Source organism: Leucopleurus acutus, assembly GCF_964270905.1.
Source record: "Leucopleurus acutus genome assembly, chromosome: 2".
Lineage (NCBI taxonomy): Eukaryota > Metazoa > Chordata > Mammalia > Artiodactyla > Delphinidae > Leucopleurus > Leucopleurus acutus.
The window spans coordinates 85,582,016-85,595,059 of NC_139143.1; the positions used below are offsets into that span (position 1 = coordinate 85,582,016).

Sequence of the window (13,044 nt, forward strand, 5' to 3'; positions counted from 1 at the left end):
TGGGGAACTACCAGTACAAGGAGGGGAATGATGGGAGGTAGATAAGGCTGGAGGGTTAGGTAGAGCTAGATCATGAAGGGCCTCGTTTGTCATGTATAGGAATTTGGATATTAAGCTTTAGTCACTGAGGATCCAATAAAGAATTCAGAGCAGTGGGATATAATACTATCATATTTGTATTTTAGATTGATCAGCCTCTACAAGCAACCATTGTGAAAAGTGGCTGGAGAGAGGAAGAGGGAGAAATTAGGAAGCTACTTACTGGGGTCCAGGTTATGAACATCTGAAGGTGTTGGATGGATTTGAGAATTTTTTAAGGTTAAAATTAGTAAACCATAGTAAAGGACTATTTGTGAGCGAGGATAAGGCACAAGAGAAATCCAGGGTGGTTCCCAGGCTTGTGACCTGAGTGATAGGAGGGATGGTGGTACCACTTGCTAGAATAGGCAATACCAGAAGAAGAATAGCTTGAAAGGGTGGGGGACAGAGATAGAGAATGGGCTCATTTTTTTAATGTGCTGAGCTTGAAGTGCCTGTGGGATTCCTGGGTGAGTTGAAAGAGTTGGGGACTGTGAATGCATTTTTTAAAATGAATGAATGAATGAATGAATTTTTGGCTGCGTTGAGTCTTCCTTGCTGCGCACGGCCTTTCTCTAGTTGTGTTGAGTGGGGGCTACTCTTCGTTGCGGTGTGTGGGCTTCTCATTGTGGTGGCTTCTCGTTGTGGAGCATGGGCTCTAGGCGCACGGGCTTCAGTAGTTGCAGCACGCGGACTCAGTAGTTGTGGCTTGTGGGCTCTAGAGTGTGGGCTCAGTATTTGTGGCTCATGGGCTTTAGAGTGCAGGCTCAGTAGTTGTGGCACATGGGCTTAGTTGCTCCACGGCATGTGGGATCTTCCTGGACCAGGGCTTGAGCACCACTGCACCACCAGGGAAGTCCCTACAAAGAGATACTTTGGATAAGCAGTAAGGAGGATGGTGATGATCTTATCTATAAGACAGTGGTGCCGTTGTCTTTCTATAGAAGCCCATTTTAATAGGTCGAGGACTGACCATAAGATGAGAAAGTAGCATCAGTGACTGTAGTCTAATTTAAGGAGTTTTGCAGGGAAGAAGAGAATAGCAGCCAGCAGGTAGGGCAGAGGAGGAAGCCTGAAGGAACTCCTTTTGCTTCGTTTCATTATTTTTTCTGTGAAGTCAGAGGGAAGGTCATCTACCAGGAGTAAGGGAGGTAATAAGGTTTTGGTGGGAGGCTCAGGGAGAATGGCAAAGGTGTGGGGTAGTAGCTGAGAAGACTGGTTAGGTACCAAAGTCAAGCAAAAGACTGCAGTGTTTCACTGAAAGGAATGAGATGGAACACCATATATCTGTAGTCACTTTGCTCTGTAGTATTATGTGATCTTGTCTTGTGCAGTAGCCCTATTTAGTAGCAGAGAAGTTGAATGTAGGGTCCATCCAGGTTGGGCCAATGAAATGGAAGGATAAGGATAGGTTTTTACAGGAAAATAAAGTCATCACTCATTGTGTTTATGTTCAGGTAGGTAAGAAGGAACAAAATGGAATCTATCTATTTTTCTCAGTCTTCTCCGCTCTCATCCTAGTCTAGCTCACCATCATCTCTTTTCCAGCAGTTTTCTAAACAAGTCTCCCTAAATCCACTTGTGTTCCCTACAAACTATTCCCACTGCCACCAGGATGATCTTTTAATGATTTAAATCTGATCATGTCCTATCCCTGCCTACAACCCTTCAAAGCCTTCTCATTACTTTTAGGATAAAATCTCAATCTTCATTAGGGTCCACTAGGCCCTTTTTTTTTTTTTTTTTTTTTCCCGGTACGCGGGCCTCTCACTGTTGTGGCCTCTCCCACTGCGGAGCACAGGCTCCGGACGTGCAGGCTCAGCGGCCATGGCTCACGGACCCAGCCGCTCCGCGGCATGTGGGATCTTCCTGGACCAGGGCATGAACCTGCGTCCCCTGCATCGGCAGGCGGACTCTCAACCACTGCGCCACCAGGGAAGCCCTAGGCCCTTTCTTCATCCTCATTTTGCACCATTTTCACTTCTGTGTTCCTCCTTGCCACAGAACATTGATATGTGTTTCCTCTGCTAAGAGCATTCTTTCTTTCTTAGTTTGTCTCCAATGCCTACTCGTTCGTCAGTCCTTAGGTGTAATGTCACTTTCTTGGGAAAGCTTTTCTTGACTCCCTATAGGCTATAACACCCCTCCCCCCAGTATTTTTCCCTATTATGATTATAATTGTGAAATTTTGTGGGTTTTTTCCTCCATACTGGAAGCTTTGTGAGGATAGAGATTATGTCTAGTTCATGGTTGTGTTCTTAGTCCTGACCGTAGTGCCTGACACAGAGTAGGCACTCCATGAATTGTTGTTGAATTAATGAATAAGGTGGTTAAGGAATTGGATGTCTTAGTCTGAGGTGAGGATGTCTTGAGGTGAGGTAGCAGGTTTAGTAGTAAGGGAAAGCTGGAGGGAGATGAGGTTGTAGACAGAGTAAGATGTTAGGAGTTGAAGATTTAGAGGTGGAATGGTTTCAGGGCATGGCAGGGTCCAGGACTGAGTTGTTGAAGTGGAGATGGAGGTCTTTGCATTTGATGAGGTTATGAAACTCTAAGGCAGAAATGTTGGATGGATTATGCAGGTGGGTGTTGAAATTGCTCAGGAAGGTGGTAGGCTTTGAACTGAGGAAAATATAAGGCAGGTGTCTAAGTCATTAATAAACACTGAGAGATAGGCACAGCCCTTTCCTATGGTGAAAGAATTGAATGGATAAGAATCAGTGCAGTTCTGGGAATCAGTAATGACTTAGTCCCTAGGGAAGCAGCATGGTACAGTAGAGAGAGCATGTGTTCAAAATATCTGGGTTCAGACTTTGGGTAACCCACCTGACTTTTCAAACCTTATACCTTTCTCTACTTGTAAACTGGGAATAATAAGCCTGCTCTAGGGGTTTTGTTGTTAATGAATAAGATAGTGTTTTTGAAAGTGCTTACTTAATATTAACTTGTTAGTTTTTATTCTTGATTGCTGTCATCGCTTCAAGAGGGCATGAAAGTGTGGAAGTAGGGATGAGAGGCAAAGATAGCAGCAGAAGTGAATTTTGAACAAGGTACATGACTTCATTTATTCCACTTGTTGAGTTTGTACTGTAGGGTCAGCATAAACATTTATGAATGAATACAGGTAAAAGCAAGTATTGATATAAGGAAGAATTTTGTAAAGGCACTGGCTGGCTTATGATAACATTGCAGTGTTGACCTACAACACATTTTTATGGAAAGAAATGCTTTATCTGTTCCTTTTCCATGAAAATTCCATCATTCCTGGAGTAGATTTTATTGTTCTAGAGAAGAGATCAAGGACCATTATGTGAGAGAGAGGGGGGGCTGGTGATTTAGTTTAAAAAAGCATTTTCTAACAATTAGAGCTGTCCAACAATAAAATGGACATTGTGGCAAAGAAATGAGTCTCCATCAGAGCTTGTATTCATGTGGACACTGGATGATTTATCTGTCAGAGATGTAATAGAAGGATTCTTGCATTGGGGCAGACATTGGTTTAAATAATTGCTAAAGTCCCACCAGTTGGAAGGTTGGAGGATTTTGACTCCAGTTTAGATTTGTCTAAACACCATTCAATCAACAAATATTTGAGTACCTCTTCTGTTTCATTTTGAAAGCCAGTGTTTTGTTTTCTTTTTTTTCCTTCCTGTGTGCTGAGTCAAGGACTATGAGTCTTAGTCATTGCCTTGGATATTCCCATTTGGAATTTAAGAAGCTCAAGCCAGGTGTTGGTGGTGATGTAACAAAAGCTGCAGTCCTCACCTGTTGGGTGGGCTTAGGGTGGAGTCCATGGCATGCACCTGGAGACATCAAATATAAGAATGGGCTGCCAAGAAGTTTGGTTTAGTGCTTTGAATTTTTGAGCAAGTCATTCTAGATAATGTTGGACCTTGAAATTATTTATTTATTTATTTTTCAGATGACTTACTCAGAATTAATTCTTTTTTTTTTTTGGAAATTATTTTTAAAAAATATTATTTTAAAACTTTTTTTTTTTTTTTTTTTCTGTATGCGGGCCTCTCACTGCTGTGGCCTCTCCCGCTGCGGAGCACAGGCTCCGGACGCTCAGGCTCAGTGGCCATGGCTCACGGGCCCAGCCGCTCCGTGGCATGTGGGATCCTCCCGGACCGGGGCACGAACCCACGTCCCCCGCATCAGCAGGCGGACTCTCAGCCACTGCGCTACCAGGGAAGCCCTAAAAATATTTTTTTAAAAGAATATCCTACTACGTTGGCATATGAGGTCTACGATGCCATGACATCGATGGTTTTCATTGGCTTCTCTCACTCAAACGCCTCTGGCTGGCTGGGAAATTGCCTATAAGCCTGTGGCTTAATCAACTCCTCTCTTCTGCTGAGTACCTTTTTGTTGATTGTTATTTGTGTACTTACTGTATATTTCCCACATCCTTTCAGTAAGTTATTAGAGTGGCTTTACCAAGTTCCTTTGCATGTTTTTTTAAGAGAGAAGGTTGAAATTCATTTTGCAGCTGTGCTCTTGGTTTTAGATTATTCATGTGTTTAAGTTATTTGGGCTGCTACCATGCCCTGTGACCTAAGACAGTGACTAAAATGGGCTTGAAGAAGGAATTCTTGTCTGTATTAGAGGAAAGGGAAACCACTCATTCATCTGTGAATTTTGAAGGAATTTAATTGTTAAGTATTTTATCTGAGGAACTAAGTTGTTTAAAAACAACATTTTGAATTTGAGGTATCTCAGGCCAAAAGTTCTTTATGTAATGGTAGTCTTTTCTGACAGTTGTGATATTAAAATGGAAGTAAATTAGACACTGATAATATGCAGACCAAAAGAGAATGTAAGGATCATGGTTTCTGAGGCTGTAGTGAACTAAAGAAGTTCATTTTTTAAACCTGGGAAGAATCTTAGAAGTCATCGAATCCAAGTCTAGGATATACAAGAAGCAACTGACACCCTGTAAGTAATTTGACCAAAGTCACCCAGCTAATATATATAAGTGTAGGTAGAACTCTTCTGATACGAGGGTGGTGGAAGTGTCAGTATGTTGATGTCTCTTTAGAAAGGAGAGTTTGTAAAACTTTGAGAGATGGATTGGGACTGGGACAGACCATTAGAAATAGTGGGGTGATGTGAAAGATGAAGTACCCTTGAATTTCTCTTCTTTTTATGTTTTTTTTAAAATTTATTTTTGTTTTTATTTATTTATTTTGGGCTGTGTTGGGTCTTCATTGCTGGGTGCGGGCTCTGTCTAGTTGTGGTGAGCGGGGGCTACTCCTCGTTGTGGTGCGCGGGCTTCTCACGGCGGTGGCTTCTCTTGTTGTGGAGCATGGGCTTTAGGCGCACATGCTTCAGTAGTTGCAGCTTGCAGGCTCAGTAGTTGTGGCTCACGGGCTCTAGAGTGAAGGCTCAGTAGTTGTGGTGCACAGGCTTAGTTGCTCGGCGGCATGTGGAAACTTCCCGGACCAGGGATTGAACCCGTGTCCCCTGCATTGGCAGGCGCATTCTTAACCACAGTGCCACCAGGGAAGTCCCACTCTCACATTTCTGATCTTCTTAGTTAAGCCTCAAATTGATTGGTTTGGTGGTGGCTGATGTGGAGGTTCAGTTAGTCATTTATTCATCAGGCGTTTATTGACTGTCGACAGTAATGTAGATGCTGTGCTAGATGTTGCGGCACGAATAGGAATTAAACATGTCCCTCTGCTCCTGGACCTCTTGTACTCATGGAACAGTACAAGAAGGAATACTTTATATTTTGCCATCTCTCTCCAAAAAAAAAAAAATTTTTACATGAAGTTATTAAGTTAGTGGCCTACTGGTTTTATAACCCACAAATCACTGCTTTTTATTTGCCTTACTATTTCTAAGGAATTTAGATAATTAGGATCTGATCACACCACTAAAGAATCTGTGTCTTGGGGTCAGGGAAGGTGTGATGAAAAAGTACCTGAGAATCACCCTTAGAGTTTAGGTTGTTTAGAAGGAGATGCTTCTGAAGAGACAGTCATCTGAGCCACTCTGTTGCCTTTGAGAACTCTACTTTTGGCATTCCGCCAAAGCAGGGGACTGGTGGGTTTGGTGGGGCAGGTATGTGCCTGGTGACTTTACCAACAAGTCCTCTTTTACAGAGAACTGTAAACCTGTCTGAAGTGGCAGATTTTGGTGAGAAGTTGTTTTTCAGTCGGTTATTGCTCCCTCCGCTGGGACTGCTAACTTCAGAGGAATGTGGATTGGTGCCAGGCCGACAGGTCAGGGACATAGTTTCTGCCAAAGTCAAGTCTGAAAGAAGCGATCTTTCTCAGGTGAACTTACTTGGTGGTCATTTGTCCTGAGTGGAGAAAGGCATGTTTCCTGGGTTCATGAAGTTGGTGGACAAAGATTGACCTTTGTTATGAACCTTTGGGATCTCCACTCTCCTTTGCATAATCGCAGATTGTTTTATTTTGAGTATTCTTATTTTTAAAAATTTTTTTGGCCACGCTGCTCGGCTTGTGGGATCTTAGTTCCCCAACCAGGCATCGAACCCATGCCCCCTGCAGTGGAAGCACAGCGTCCTAACCATTGGACCGCCAGGGAAGTCCCTATTTTGATTAAGTTTAGATATCAGTTTGCTCCTCCCATTTCCTCAGCTAGCATCAGAGTACTAGTCAACTCTAAAGTTACTCAGTGTATAGTATTCATTCATTCAGTAAAATGTTTGCTGAGAGCCGTGTGCCAAGCACTGTGCCAAGGGATACATGCTGGGGATACATTAGTGGACAAAACACACAAGCTCTGTACTTTCAAGAAACTTTTATGTTGGAGGAGGAGGCTAGACAGCAACCAACTAAAATAATTTCAGAGTATATCAAGTGCCAAGAAGGAAATAAACAGGCGCTATGTAAGAGAATAATGCAGGGGGGGAATTCTTCAGGGTGGTAGTCTGCTGCTTCCTTCCATTAGTTTGGATAAGCAAACTGATGGCTAGAAATGTAATACTCTAGAAAGGTAGAGGAAGAGCATTATTTGGAGTGGTATTATGGTTTTGTGGTTAATGTAGTAGTTAAGAAATTAATATAGGTGAAGTGGGTGAACTGTATGTAATGGATGGTAACTAGACTTGTGATGGTGATCACTGTAGTGTTTATAGATGTTGAACTGTAATGCTAGACACCTGAAACTTATATAATAAAAGGAAAAAAACTAATGTTAATGAGAAATTAGGAAACTAAGTGTTACTCTTTATAATAAATTCTACTGAAATGAATGAGCTAGGATAGTTAGTTTCCCCATTTGGTTAGGAAGCTGCTGAAATTGGGCTATGATCATCCTGTTCCAGTGTAATTTGGGCCTTATGTGTTTATTTCCTCCTCAGGTGGAGGCCTGAATTTTGATCTATGTCCTCCCTACATCAGCTGCCTGAAAGTACTTAATGATCACATGACCCTGGACATGGATGCTGTCCTGTCAGATTTTGTCCGTTCCACAGGAGCAGAGCCAGGGTTGGCCCGAGATCTCCTGGAAGGTAAGGAGTCTTTGGGGGAGAATGAGAAGAGAGAAAATAAGATGTGATATTTATTGTTAGGATGATTTGGAACATTTAAGGTGAACAGAAAGACACTTTGTGTATGGTAGGCCTTACATTTAAGTTACTTCTAATAATCTACTTTGTGTATTACCCACCATAATTTTAAAATGCAAAATTCCCTTTTCACCTTGAATTTTTGGGTAGCTTTCTCCACTGTCAATTTAAGCTCAGGTAATGCAAGTGAAATTTGATATTAGTCCACTAATAATTAGTCCACTAAAACCATAATTTTAGATCTGTAAGACTTCCTTTTTATGTATAAATGATTAGATTTTCATATTTGGGATCATTCATGTTTTTTGTCTTTCCTTCCCTAACTTGTATGGGTCATTCTATATAGAGTGAATTAATTTAATGTTTTCATTTAGCTGCTTTTGTTTACTTATATCTGTATGTATACGTAAGTGTGAATGTTCTAGATTTTAAGGTCCTTTAGGCTTGGCCTCATGTCAGTAGGATTCTTTGTTTGGAGTCATAGTTAACAGATGCTTTTTGGTGAAAATATATAATGACGCAAACAGGTGAGCCTGTGGGGGAAGGAGCAAGTTCTTAGCACACATAGGTAATTTTCTAGGTTGTCAGCCCTTAGTAAGGTGTGGCAATATGACATTTACTTAGGCACCTGTGAGAATAATGTTGGTTTGGAAACGGAAGATCAGGGTTTAAATTCTAGTTTGATAATTCAGTATGGCTTTGCCCTTAACTTGTATTTTCAGTTTCATCTCCTACTACCTTCTCCCACAGTTCCTGTGCTCCAGCCAGGCCTGACCTGTTTCCTTTCCCTGATCATATTAAGTTGTCTCCTAAGTCTGCAGTGTCCTTTCCTCCGTTATTCTCTTGAAATTTTCCTCATCCTTCCGGATTCAACTCAAATGCCTTCTCTTCCTCTTGTAACATGTGTTGAACACTTCTATGTGTTCAATATGTGTGAGGCACTTGAAATATATTACTTTATTCTCACAACCATTCTGCAAAATAGGTTTTATTATCCCAGTATTACAGCTTAAAAACTGAGGTCCAAGAAGTTAAGTAGGCTTTGAACCTAGGCCATCTGGTTTCAGAGTCTGGCTTTTAACAAGTGTGTTACAAGTTAATGCTTGCATGTCGTCTCTCTTTCTCTCACACACACCCATGTGCACACACACTCATACTATGAAAGAAAAGTTGAGGGTGCTGTGGAAGTTTAAGAGAGAAACCTAATTTGGATATAGAGTTCAGAAAGGCTTTTTCTGAAGAAGTGACATGTGAACTGAACACAGAAGGATGCACAGGAGTAGCAAGACAAAGGGATGTAGCACAGAGTGTTTATGTAAAAAAAAGTAGCTTATACAAGGACCCTGAGGTGGGAGAGAGTTTGGCACTGCTAGTGAGCGAGGTAGGAAGAGTAGTACAAGAAAGAGTGGGAGGAAGCTGGTTAGATAAGCAGGAAGCAGAATATGGGGGGCCTTTGTAGGCCATGGTAAGGGTTGTGCATTTCAGTGTATGTTCGGTGGGAAGCTGGTGAAGGATTTTAATCAGGGGAGTGAAATGATTGGGTTTGAGTTTCTGAACAGTGTACTGATAAAAGATATGGAACCGATTGGAAGGTGGCCAGAGATGAAGTGGTAAAATCAGTTAAGAATGTTGCCATAGTTCAGGTGAGAGGTGATGGTGACTTGGGCTACAGTGGCAACAGCAGAGTGAGAAGTGGGTAGATTTAAGGTATAATTTAGAAAGGGAACCAAAGGATCTGATCCTCATTTTCTCTCTCTATCTCTCTGTCTCTTGCTTTTTCCTTTGAAAGTTAACCCTGGTTGTAGTGTAAAGAACAAATTATAGAGGGGAGGGGACTAAGAGTAGAGAGACTAGGGAGCCCCCTCCCAAAAGACCAGGTGAAAATATGAGGACCTGAATTGGGGTAGTGACAATAAAAATGGACAAGAAAGAATAGATTTGAGAAATGTCTCAAGGGTACAAACCACCTTGAGAACTGAGTAGATAGTGAGGGAAGAGAAGGAGTGGGGTCTGAGGAATGGTGAAGAGCTGAAATGACTGTAGTTTCTGGCCTGGAGGGGTTGTGATGCCATTACTGATTTAGGGACTATAGAAGAAGGAGAAGAAGCAGGCTTTAGGAGGGAAGATGATGGACGTTCAGTTTTAGACATGTTGACTGTTAGGAGGACCTGATTTTAAGGACTTTAGCAGACAGTTGGAGATAACTATCCAGTGCTCAAGACAAATCATTTATTCATTCATTGGTTCAGAACAAAAGTCCTCCATTCTTTAACAAATATTTATTGAGTACCTATTATGTACTAGGTGCTAGATGCTTGAACAAAACAAAACAAGCAAAAATCTCTGCCCTTACATTCTAGCCTGAGAGATAGTCAATAAACAATAAACATGATAACCAAGTAAGTTGTAAAGTACATAGTATAAGGTGTTAGGTGCTGTGGAAAATGGTAAGGGGAATGATGAGGTAGGTTGTGATTTTTAGTTGGGTAGTCAGGGTAGGCGTTTTTAAGAGTGTGACATTTGAGCAAATATCTGAAGGAGATGAGGAATTGTGTAGATATATTGGAGAAGGAGCCTTCTAGGCAGTGGGAATAGTTGGTGGAAAGGCTGTAGGTGGGAGCAGGCTTAGCACATTTCTGGGAACAGCAAAGAGGCCAGTATGACTGACGCAGAGTGTAGAGTGAGCAAAGGGAGTTGGAGCAAGTGGTGAATCTAATGGCTCAGAAATAAATTCATCTGGCATGGATGATTAATACAGCTTAACTGGAGAATTATAATTATAACAAGAAGCATAACAGCAATGGCAGTAAATACATATATAACACTTCCTGTGTGCCAAGCACTGTTTTAAGTGCTTTCAGTTAATTTAATCTTCTTAACAGTCCTATGTGGTATCACCTCCACTTTCATAGCCAGGGAAGTTGAAGCACAGAGGAAAGGTTAGAAAAGTAAGCTAGGTCATAGAAAGCCTTGAACGTCAGACAACGGAGGCTAAACTTTATCCTGTAGGTAGTGGTAAGCCACTAAAAATTTGATTATGGAACTGAAATGATCAGAATTGTGCTGTAGAAAGATTAATCTCATGGGATCCTTTAGAGTAGATTGGAGGTGGGACACTAGGTGATATAGGAATTGAATTAAGGTGGTGACAAATGGAATAGAACAGAAAGAAGTGTGAACAATTATGCAATATGTTATTTATTGACTAATTTAACTGGAGAAAGCAACTGAAAAATCTGCTGTGACAAATCTATCCTTCGGGTGTTTTCTTCAGCAGAGTAGTGATTCTTAAATTTGAGGGGAATTAACAATTCCCTTTGATAACCTGATGGCAGCTATCAGCTCTTTCTTTAGAACACACATACCTATAACTTTGTATACAGTTTCAGGTGGTTTAGGACACCCCAGAGCACATCTAGGCTCAGAACTCTCTGGATCTCAGAATTAGGAGACCTGGGCTTGAGTCCAGCTGAGGCCCTGGTGTGAACTACCCGTGACTTTGGGCAAGTAACTCTACTTCTTTAGGCTTCATTTCCTTTATCTGTAAAATGAGGTTACTAGATCTCCAAGGGCCCTTTCAGTTCAGAGAAACAAATTCTGTATGCACACAGGGCTTTCTTAGGAAATAGACAATAAGTAAATAAAGAAGTTGTGGTATTCCAGATCGAAGTGTTATGAAGGAAATTAAAGTAGGGGAAGGAAAAGGAGAATGACTGAGGTACGCATGAGTATATGCTCGCTGGTTTTGATAAGATGCTTAGAATGATGGTTCTGTATCTTTCCTCAATTTTTCTATACTCTCAGCTCCCAATTCACTTTTTGCTTTGTGTCCTGACAGGAAAGAATTGGGATGTGAGCGCCGCCCTCAGTGATTTTGAACAGCTACGTCAGGTCCATGCTGGGAACCTGCCCCCACCCTTTAGTGAGGGGAGTGGTGGCTCCAGGACCCCTGAGAAAGGGTTTTCTGATAGAGAGTCTACTCGCCCTCCCCGACCCACCCTACAGCGGCAAGATGACATCGTTCAAGGTATTGGGGTGCTGAGGGCTGTTTCCATATGCGGAGTAGAAAGAAAGGGAGGCAGCTGCTGACCAGTCAGAGAATTTAGTGATCCTTTAGAGATGATTCCATTCCTCCCCCACCTCCCCAACCAAATGATCAGAGGTGACAGTCTGTCCAGATGCTGGAACCCCTCACTTTCTGCATCTTGAGTGCCATCCTGTATAAATGCCATCTTCAAAGAGATAGAGGAAGAAGAATAACGATCTAATTGTTGAGATAAGGTACACATAAAGATAGAATTCAAAGGATCACTATCATCTACCCCTTTGGAGGATATTTTGTTAATATTTATTAGTATCTGTCAAAATTTTTAAATGCACGTATACTCTATCTCAGCAATTTTGTTTCTAGGAATTTATCATATATGTGTTGTGTGTGTGTGTGTCTGTGTGTGGTGTGTATCCTTTTAAATAAATACATACTTACCTAATTCATAAGTAGACACAAAGACATGTAGTGTAAAGCTTAAAAGTTAAAGCTTGAAAACAACTTTTAATTATCCATTAATAGAGGAGTGGTTAAATAAATTGTAATCATCCATATTATGGAATACTTGGCAGCCATTAGAAAGAATTAAGTAGAACTTGATGTGCTATTTTGGAAAAATCTCTAAAATCTATTGAGAAAGGTAAGATGCAGAACAATATATATAGCATGTTCCTGTTTATGTTTTTAAAAATTGTTATAAAAGTTGTTTGTGCTTCTATGTGCATAAAAAATTCTAGGAATTCCCTGGTGGTCCAGTGGTTAGGACTGCGTGCTTCCACTGCAGGGAGGCACGGGTTCAATCGCTGGTTGGGGAATTAAGATCCCACATACCACGCCGCACGGCATGGCAAAAAAATTCTAGAAGGATACAAAACATCGCCTCTGGGGAAGGGATCAGGAATTTTGAATGAGAGGGACATTTCTTTGTAACACTTCAAACCTTTTGGTAGTATTTTGATTTTTTACCATGGGCATGTGGTACTTTTAAAATACCTTTAAAAAGAGTTTAAAAAATAACACTATAAAATAACTTTAGACTAACTACTTACTTTATGCATCATCCCTGGCAGATATTGGATTAAGACCTGATACCCAATATAATTTTTAGCTCTTTCTGATAGTCATTATATAACTCAAGCCATGCAAATGAATTTCAATACTATACTGAGCAAATTATTATCACACTGGAATATCTGTTGGAGAATTATAAGTGCCATGTATTCAAAACAAATGAAATAATTTGGGGCACTATCTATATTACCGCCTTCCTCTGTAGTATGTTAAGTAAGAATTGACTGTACCTATAAATTTCTGATAAATATGAGCATCAAGAATAGTTGTAGTAAATAACATAAATAAATGTTATTGATGGTAGATA

General features: G+C 41.0%; 1 protein-coding gene across 3 annotated transcripts in view; it reads left to right on the forward strand.

Moving 5' to 3' along the window:
* Nucleotides 1-13,044, forward strand: part of OTUD7B (OTU deubiquitinase 7B) — a 55,056-nt gene that overhangs the window by 23,109 nt on the left and 18,903 nt on the right. For 2 of the 3 annotated variants that reach the window (XM_082862822.1, XM_082862820.1), the window contains exons 2-3: nt 7,412-7,561; nt 11,457-11,645. In XM_082862822.1, the coding sequence (XP_082718948.1) occupies nt 7,477-7,561; nt 11,457-11,645 (274 nt within the window). In that variant the 5' untranslated portion in view covers nt 7,412-7,476. The remainder of the gene's footprint in view (nt 1-7,411; nt 7,562-11,456; nt 11,646-13,044) is intronic. The other variant, XM_082862821.1, reaches the window with a different exon arrangement.